The 10,427-nt window shown below is 32.1% G+C and overlaps 1 protein-coding gene across 1 annotated transcript; it reads left to right on the top strand.

The window, feature by feature from the left end:
• Positions 1-9,062: 9,062 nt before the first annotated feature.
• On the top strand, positions 9,063-10,073 carry LOC114756010 (disease resistance protein RFL1-like). The gene has a single exon (XM_028944921.1). The coding sequence runs from the start codon at positions 9,063-9,065 to the stop codon at positions 10,071-10,073; it is 1,011 nt and encodes a 336-aa protein (XP_028800754.1).
• Positions 10,074-10,427: the final 354 nt, after the last annotated feature.

Genomic DNA, 10,427 nt, shown 5'->3' with positions numbered 1-10,427 from the left:
CCACACAATTTTTCATGTAGAATCTATTTTCAAGCTCAAAATAATCAAAATCAAACTCTTTTATCATGAACTAGCCTTGACTGAATAGTATGCACTTAGGGTCTAAAATTTTTATTTTTAATTCTAATGCTTCCAAATGTGTTTTCTCACCTTTACCCCACATAATTTTTCATTTTAAACATATTGGAAGTATCAAAATCATCAAAATCCAATTTTAACCCCAAGAACCAGCTCTGGCTAAAATATTACTTAAGTTACATAATTATGAAATTCAACCAATTTTAACAACTTGATTCTTGTTCCTTTCAAGCCTTTAAACATTATTCTAACATCAATTTCATCTTTTCCTCACACTTAAAAATTTTGTGTAGCATGTCCTCTTAGGGTTTCAAGCTCCTAAAAACCATTAAAATTTATAACCAACCTCAACAACAACAAGGGTGGGTAGTGAAAACTACATCAAAAACCATGAACATACTTTCTTTTAGAGCTTGATCTTGTATGGGATCACTTGGTATTTCTCTCTCCTTCTTTCTCTATCTAGAATTTATTTTGCAAGATTTTTCCTATGGTTTCCTTGAGTTTGGATGAAATGAGGGGAGAGGAGGGGTGTATATAGAGTTTGTGAACAAATCCTAGCCATTGATCTTGAAATTGCAAGATTAAATCTTAACCATTCATTTTTCCCTCTTTGTCTTGTGGTGACAAGTGTCGTCATGACATCATGCATACATCATCAAGCCATATGCCTTTAAGCTAACCGTACATGTGTCTTGCATCCAACTGTACACGTGTCTCTTCCATCTAACCATACACCTTTCTTTTCCATGTCTATTCATCATTTTGACATTAAAATAGGGAGAAAATTAATAGAAAACTCATGCAAAATATAGCCTCTAGGCATTTCTCTACCTATCTTGTTATTCTGCACTGCATTGGGTGCTTTTCGGGTCTTGACTTCCCCATGACCACTAGAACATATTATGGGACCATTCTTTGACCTCAAATAATTCCATATAGCATTATATAACATGCTTAAAGAGGAAGTGATGCTCTTTCCTTGTTCTTCCATTAAAATAACTAATAATATTTATTTCGAAGTAAACTTGACCGAATTCTTTCTGTCAATCCACAACTTCGAGAATCTATCTCCTGGTACCAATACTGCTTATTCATGATGGGGAGTTTCTCTAATTTTTCTTAAGTCAAAAGTCAACCTCTAGATAGTTTATTTTGACTTTTCCTGAATAATATATAAATAGACTTTAAATTCTATTAAAACCAACCTCCTTGCTTTCTGAGCATGGAATTATTTTTAAAACTTGTGATAATTCCTTAAGTATTTTTCTCCATATTCTTCCAATTATTTAAGGCCTCCATATATTTTAAATAATTCACTTTGGATAATATTCAAAATTAATCAAAACCCTAAGAATTACACGAATTCCTTCTAGGGGTAGTTTCGTCATTTTTAGCCTTATATGGGCCTCTGGACCTTTTCCTTTTTTTTTTTTGAAATTTTTCTAAAGTATTCATGTCTACTTCCCATCACTTCCTCTTGTTAGCTTAAAACTTTCTAAATTTGCATTTTAGGTCCCTACTCGGGTTTAGTCTTAAGAATCCTTTTACTAAGGTTGCAAGCACAACCTTTGGCCCTTAATTACCTCAACTTCTTATACTGGACCCCCGGACTTCACATATAGGCCTTAACATGCTATTTCCCATTTTCTGGGATTTTTATGAATTTTTGGGCATAATTTCTATTTTTGCCCTCACCTGCCAGAACTTTACAAAATTATGATCTTGTCCTTGATTTGGCTTAACCCAAAATTTACCTTATCAAGCCTCCAACGTAACCTTTAGCCTACATTCATCTCTATTTATCATTCTTAAGCTTTGAGACTTTACTAGGGTCTCTATCTTCCTCTTTTTGTAGTCTCAGAAAACTTTCGCTTTATAATTTAGTCTCTGGAAATCCTTCTGTCACTCTAGGGAACATCTGGGACTTCTGCTAAAAGGGGTCTTGTAGCCTGCCCATTTTAAACTAATTCTGATACTTCTACGCCTAAAATTTGAGATGTGACATGTCCCTCCTAATAAGTTGCAAAAAATTGGAGTTATCCAAATGTCCAAGTGTGTGATGTTTAGGATAAAATCATATGTTAATTTGCATTATTTTATTCCTTAATCATGTGGGCCATTTGGGCCACAAATTTTCTATTCAGTTTTGGCCCATATCATTGTTAAATGTCAGTTATAGTAAAAATCCATACCTGTCTATGTTGATCGATAATCCCATTTTTTGATAAGCTTATCAAAAAATCAGGTTTTCATTAAGGTGATTGATGAGTATTGCTTGTGAAGTCTTTTCTCCTTTTCCATGATTTCTTCAATAGTCTTATCAATAATGTGTTCGATAAGGTATATTTTCGAACTTGTTATCAATCTTTTCTTGAAGGCTATTTCTCCAAATATTTCCATTTTCGATAATGATATCAAAAAATGCCATTATTAATTAAACCATCGATAAATGCAATAATTTTTAAAAACCTTCTTAAGCAATTATTGACATATTCTTCAAAAATTTGTTCCTCTATTTACCTCTGTTTTTCAATGTCATGATAGAGTATCCTATAAAACAAATTTCTATCTACTCCAATGCTTAAGTTAGTTCTCAAATCATCAAAACATTAAATTTAAATACTTAAAATAAAGAGATAAAGTAGAATTCCTTAAAATTCATTGGGATTGACCATTCCCAATTCTTGTGTAAAGAAATTGAATTTTTGTTGATTGAGGGGTTTTGTGAAGATATCTGCCGCTTCATATTTAATAGGAATGAATTCTACTTTCACATCCTTCTTTTGAACATGATCCCAAATGAAGCGATATCATACATTGATATGCTTGGTTCGGCATGATGAACTAGATTCTTTGATAAGCTGATTATGCTCGTATTGTCACAAAGAATTAGAATTTGATTCCCAAATCTTGTAATTATTATTTTAACCATAATATCTGAGCACAACAACTTGTTGTTTTACTTGACATGAGACTACACGTCATCCGAGGAATTGACATTCTCCACTTGTGCTTTTTCTATCAGTTTTATATCCTCTATGATCAGCATTTGAGTAACCTAATAAGTGTTCTGCTTCCTTTTTCAGATACCATATCCCCAGATTTGAGTTTTGGCAAGATACCTAAGAATTCTCTTGACAGCTTTTTTATGTGATTCTTTGGGAGCTAACTGATATCTAGCACATATTCTTACACTAAATTGAATGTCTGATTTGCTTGTTATGAGATAGAATAGTGATCCAATCACTCCTTAATATTTTGTTAAGTTCACATCCTTGCCTTTTGCATCAGCATCCAAAGATATCATTGAGCTCATCAGAGTGTTTGCACTTTTTTCCTAATCCAATCCATATTTCTTTAGAAGTTCTTTCAGTTGTTTCATTTGTGATATGAATATGCCATTCTTCCTCTATTTGATTTATAATCCCATGAAGAAATTTCGTTCTCCCATAATCGACATCTCGAATTCTCCCTGTATCATCTTAGCAAACCCTTGGCAAAGATCTTCATCAGTATCACTAAATATAATATCATCTACATAAAATTGGAAAATTAAGAGTTCCTTTTTATTTCTTTTTATAAAAAGTGTTGCGTCAACCTTGCCTCTTTCAAAACCTTTTTCTATGAGGAAATTGCTAAGACGTTCATACTAGGCTCTAGGTGCTTGTTTCAAACTGTATAATGCTTTTTTCAATTTATAAACATGATCAGGAAGGTTGGGATCTTCAAAACCAGGGGTTGTTCAATAAATACTTCTTCCATTATGTAATCATTTAAAAAGGCACTTTTAACGTCTTTTTGATATAATTTGAAATCTTTTATATAGGCAAAGGCTAGAAGTACTCATATGGCTTCCAATCTAGCTACTGGAACATATGTTTCCTCATAATCAATACCTTCTTCTTGATTATAACTTTTTGCAACCAATCTAGCCTTGTTCCTGACGATTTTGCAGATTCATCGAGATTATTCTTGAATACCCATTTAGTGCCTATGACTAGATGGTCATTAAGTCAGGGTACCAAGTCCCAAACTTAATTCCTCTCAAATTGGTTCAACTCTTCCTATATGGCCATTATCGAAAATTCATCGGATAGAACCTCGTCAATATTGGTTGGTTCAATGTTTGAAATAAATACAGAGAAATGTACTTCATTGAATACTGGTCTTCAGGTCTTAACCCCTTTATTGACTTGACCAATGATTTGGTTTAAAGGGTGGTCTTTATTATGTCTCTAAGCTTGGGTTGTTCTAAATCATCCTGAGAAAACATTTCATTTGATTTATCTTTATTTTTTTCATTTTCTACCAAGATGTTTTGTCTGGTGACTTGTCTAGACTCAATTTTTCTAAACCTTGAACAATCTCAGCATCATTATCATCCAAAGGTTTTGACATTGAATCAATTTCAGCAAACACAATGTGAATTGATTCTTCTACAGTAAAAGTTCTTTTATTAAAAACCCTATAAACTTTTACATGCAGCTCTGCACACATTATCAAAGGAAGAGAAACCTTGTTTCAATGCAAATTTGAAGATGCCAAAAGGTTTCTATAATTTTTTGAATAGCATTAAGGTGCCAAAAGGTTATTCTTCTAATTTGAGAAACCTTGTTTCAATGCAATATTTGAAGATAACAAGGATAAAGTCTCATGATTGTCACATGTTAATGCTACAATTACTTCTAATTGCTATTTGAGGCATTATGAAAAACGATGTGAGAAGCACTATTATGAGACTTTGTATGTTTTTTGAATGCTATTTGTAGCAAAGTTATTAATCTTGCTTGGTTGGATGAATTAGAAAATAAAGGTTGTGTGATCCTCTCTCAATTGGAAATGCACTTTCCTCTATCATTTTTTGACATTATGGTCCATTTGATAACTCACCTTATGCGAGAGATAAGATTTTGTGGCCCCGTATATTTAAGGTGGATGTACCCATTTGAAAGATACATGAAAATTTCAAAAAGGTACTCTAAGAATCCTTATTGGCCTAAGGTATCAATTGTTGAGAGATATGTAGCTGAGGAGGTAGTTGAATTTTGTAACGCATATCTTGATAGGGGAGAAGCAAGGGAACACAGGGTGTCATAGTGAGGTCTATGTCTCGTGAAGTTGTAATATAGGGACATCTATATTAAACAACATAGATGAAGTTTTGTCTCACTTGGATGCTCACAAGAATATGCTAGTGAACTTGAATCCAAAAAAGAACGATAACTAGCTAATGAGCATAACAAGTCATTTACAAAGTGGTTCAAACAAGAAGTGTTAAAGGATGGCTATCCTTCCGAGACAATACAAAGGCTAGCTACAAGGCCTCATTTTGAGGTTGTTTGTTGGGACAGATATGACATAAATGGTTATTCATTTTACGTAAAAACCCAAGATGATAAGAGTACTATATAGAACAGTGGGCTAATGGTAGTAGCCCAAGCTATACATTTTGCTAGCTCAAAATATGAAAACCCAACATGCTTCAATGTCCTATTATGGAATAATAGAAGAAATATGAGAGGTTAGCTATACCAAGTTTAAAGTTCTTATCTTGAAATATAAGTGGGTTAATAGTAATGCTGTGCAAGTAGATGAAGAATTTGGATTTGTTTCGGTTGATCTGGAAAGGGTTGGATACAGAGATGAGCAATTGATTTTAGCAAATCATGCAAAACAAGTGTTTTATGTCACCAATCTAGCCCAAAAAAAAAAGTTGTTTATCATGATGGTCCAAGGTAAGAGGCAAGGAGTTTGTGGAGATGATAGTGACTCAAAGTTCAATCTTGACAAAACCCTGTCTTTCACAGCTACTCAACCTAAAACAGCTTAATTAGATTTGGTAGATGATGACTATGCTATTAGGGATGATCATTGTGAAGGAATTTGGGATGATAATCATTGTCAGGCCTAAATAAATTATTTGATGTTTCTTATTAAATTTATTTGATATCTACCATTTATTTGGCCTCGGTAGAGTTAGAGGGGCCCCTGAAGGGATTAGATTAAACATTTCTTTAGCCCTGGTTCATGAAGAAGCACTGGATCATCCTTCGCTGACATAGTATCTCGTTAGCTCATGCTAATGTGTGTGATAGGCAGAGATTTAATTACTAAGATGTTGTCTCATCCCTATTGTTTAACGTTTTTCAAGTGAAAGTTTTAGAGGATGGACATCAGGGAAGGCTCAGGAGGAGTAAAGCCACATTAGCGATTTGTAGTGCCTCCTCAATTTATGAGCTATGTTATTTCTTGTATATTGCCACCTTTAGATAAATTGTTTTTAATTGATTCATGCATTATTGTGTTTTATGTCCTTTGAATTATACTATTGTGGCATGTGTGCCAGTAGTTGGCCAGAAGTCTAGGATCACATGTGATTTGTTTATGAATTTATTATAAAGTATGAATTAAGATTTAATTCTTAATATTTTGATTTATGAGCTATATTATATGTTGTTTGATAACCATATTATTGATCTTTTCTTACATAGTTTGTATTTGAATGAGTTAAGAAAAGTTTTTTTTATCCATGATAGGATGTATGACTGGATGCTAATCTTTTCTATCACGGATAACATTATTATACAATTAGTTAGTGTAAATGATTGTGATATAATTTGAGTTTGTGTTTAGTATGGTTTGGTTATAAAAAGTTATTTCTTAAAGTTACTATGAAAAAGTTAAATTTATCTGTCTATTTAGAAGATTGTTTCAATTTAATTTCTATATATTAAGATTAAGTGACACTATATAATTTTAAGAAACAAAATTAAAATTTGACACAAACTTAGAAGGATTAGTTACTCGTGTTCATATGTTGCAATATCCTTTAGCGACCTCGACCAATTAATTTTTCCCCCACATAAACTTAATTTAATAGGAAAGTTAATATGAATTAATCAATAGATGTACATATATACTAATTAATAATTAATAATTCAACTTTTTCTTTTTTAAGATGACGAAGGTTAATGGCTTCAATTTTTCAAAAAACCAAAGTAGGAAGTTAATTGTAATTTATAAGAATGCTATTAATCACTTTTTGATGTCGGATTTTCTATTAACCAGCAGAAATAACCGAAATAATTAAAAAAATGCTTTTCTGTAATTTAGGTATGGATCTAGAGGGTCAGCGACCTGAGGGGAAGCAAAATTTTCCTTAAGTAATTAAGAAAATTAAATTTTTTAATAAAAATTTCAAAAAATATTTCTTTTAAAAAATTATTCACAAAGTGAAAGTTACTAACAGGCATCATGCATTACATTAGCCCTAATTTTGCATTCCAGTTGCATGCCTATACCTGAGTACGCATAGCGGCAAATAGTAGAAACAAAAGTAAGGAATAAATTAAATTAAAGCTCAGTCAAAAACAAAAAAGGGTAAGGAATATAAATATGTTGCTTTTATCTTGATATGCTTTGATTCACTCTCGGTTATAGCAACAAATGAAGCAAAGCATATGAGCAAAGATGTTAAAGAAACATCTTTCTTCAGCAAAAGCAAGAATTACTTCTTTAATTAGTGAAGAAATATGCTTTGCACCACGCATGATATATATATATATACACACACACACACATATATGTATACATAAAAGAGAAAACATAAGAGCTAAATAACTAATTTAGAGAAATTAAAAAAATAATTAAGTTAGTTATTTATAAATAAATGAGTTAGTTTCCCTAAAAGACCCCATTAATCATTTGTATTGAAAATTATGTTGGGAAAGAGATATCGTAGAATGTGTAATTAATACGAGACAGCATGGAAAAAGAATTATAATCTAGAAAATAAAGTAGATTAAAATTTTACATTTAAAATTAAAGAAAATTATTGTATTAATTCTTATATTTAGAACTGTAGGGAGTATTATTTCACTAGAAACTAATTACAAGCTAGGGTAATATTATTTTCAAGTTTTTAGGGGAATGGAAATATAAAAGCAAAATGTGAAAAAGGAAATTTGCTGAATCTAACAACATGTGGATAAACATTCTCTTAATAATTTCTTTAAATAATAAAAAGGCATTATTTAAATAGGAGATTGGTAATTTTTCGGTTTTTGAGTAATAGTCCCATTCGGAGTATCTTTTTTTTCAAGAATTTAATTTTCATTTTTTTTGTTTGCTTAAGTAATTAAAATTACGCTCACCAATGGCGGTTCAACTTCATCATATTCTTCAAACTTCAAAATAAATCTAACCAAAATTTATTTAAAACAATGAGAATAATTTTAAATAATATCTTCACAAGCGGAATTACCTGTGCAAAATATAAAAATAATATAATGAATCATCCTATAAGTGCAAGTCCTTTCAATTTTTGTGTAAATCCACGCAAGCCCCACTCTAGCTATGCAATAGGTGACAAGGTACGTGTCATTATAATTTAAGAGAATTATATTGAATATACTTACATATATATGTGTGTGTGCATGTACATATTAATTAACAGCTTTCAATTTATAGCATAATGTATTTCGCTCAAGTTTCACAAAAAGTAATTAAATGAACAGAAAATAAATCATCAATTAATTTATTTTCAAATATACTTGTCCAGTCTAAGGTGTTTAAGAGAGATTTTATAAAAATAAATTCCACAATGTTGTTTTAACTCAATCAGATGTAATTTTATAGAAATATTACTTTCTTTTACAAGGCTACCCATCAATTTAAATAAAATTAAATAAAATATGTAGCGCTGGCCGAGGCCCGAGCAAGTCCTTAAATCGCAATTCATCCTTTTCAATGTTCATTTTTCCCTTTAATAAAAGAGAAGAGGAACAATTTTAATCTTTTTCTTGAGAGAGAGAGAGAGAGGATGACAAGACACTTATCATGCATAAATAATAAAAGTAAAGGAGCGAGAGACTCGTGAAACATTGCTCTTCGCCAACCTAAAACATTATTCATTGCATTTGTATCTTTCTCCTTCTCAGTCTCCTCCATTCTTCACTTCTTTGGTGCACCCAAACCAAGCCATGGCTGACTTCATTAATCCAGTCATTGACATCCTAACTCGTTTGTGTGGTTATTGCGCCAAATGGGCAGATTCAATACGCAATCTTGGAGAAAACGTCAACTCTTTGGAAAGTGCTTCAGATCAACTCTACGACATTTATCATGATGTCAAGATGAAGGTCGAAACGGCAGAGCAAGACCCATGGCTAACCGTTTTGCAACGGGTAAGGGGTTGGATGCGCAGAGAAGAAGAGCTACGAAATCAAGTCGAAGACATTTTGAAGCAAGGTCGTCAAGAAATACAAGCCAAGCGTTTCGGAGGTTGTTGTCCCAGGAATTGTCAGGCTAGCTACAAGCTACACAAAATGGTTGCCCAGAAGTTGAGTGATGTTAACAATCATATAAGCAAAGGGCATTTTGATATTGTAACAGAAAAGCTTACCCGTAATAGGTTCGATGAACTTCCTGTGGATAAGGCTGTGGGAGTAGAATCAACATTTGAGGAGCTATGTTCATGCTTTGTGAACAACCATGAGCGCATCATTGGTTTGTATGGAATGGGAGGGGTAGGCAAAATGACTCTACTTAAGAAATTCCGCAATGAATTCCTCTTAAAAATACCATATCATTACACAGTCATCTGGGTTGTGGTGTCTAAAGATGCAGATGAAGGAAAAATTCAAGATGCCATTAGGAAGAAATTACAAGTCCAAGATCATATTTGGGATAATAAGACGGTGGATGAAAGACCTGTTGTGTTATACAATATCTTAAAGAATAAGGAATTTGTGTTTTTATTAGTTAATGTGTGGGAAAGGATTGAACTTTTGAAATTGGGAGTTCCTTCCCCTAATGATCATGAATGCAAGATAATATTTACTACTCGATCAAAAGAGGTATGCAGTCAAATGGATGCATATAGAAGCATCAAAGTAAATTGCTTCACACCAGATAAAGCATTTGACTTGTTTAAGGAGAAAGTGGGTGTTACTACTCTTACAAAACCTCATGTATCGCCTCTTGCAAAATAAGTAGTGGATGAATGTCAAGGAAATTTCCATCACTTTTATCTTTTCATAGCATAAAATTTCAAGGGCAAAATCATTAATTTGCATCACTGTTATCTTTCTCAAATTCATGGCTTTATATTGGAATGTTTATCCCCTCATTTGAAATTAACAATTCATAATCATTTCATTACACACATGCAACAATTCTAACATTTTATAAATCCTTCTCATACATCATCATACTCAATTTTTCTTGCAAACATCATCATTCATTATTAAATAACATCAATAGGCATGTTCTTGAATTCATCAAAATAAGGAATTATGTAAAATAACATAATATATTTGTCAAATTCTTCTCTTCTTTCTTTTAAT

Source organism: Neltuma alba, unplaced genomic scaffold (genome assembly GCF_004799145.2).
Source record: "Neltuma alba isolate B1F8T4 unplaced genomic scaffold, ASM479914v2 tig00010369_pilon, whole genome shotgun sequence".
Taxonomy (NCBI): Eukaryota; Viridiplantae; Streptophyta; class Magnoliopsida; order Fabales; family Fabaceae; genus Neltuma; species Neltuma alba.
The sequence above is the reverse complement of the archived record's forward strand: the minus strand, read 5'-3'. Positions and strand labels throughout refer to the sequence as shown.

What these genes read in the sequence shown, in the direction of transcription:
- LOC114756010 (XM_028944921.1), top strand. Translation starts at nt 9,063, where the DNA reads ATGGCTGACTTCATTAATCCAGTCATTGACATCCTAACTCGTTTGTGT.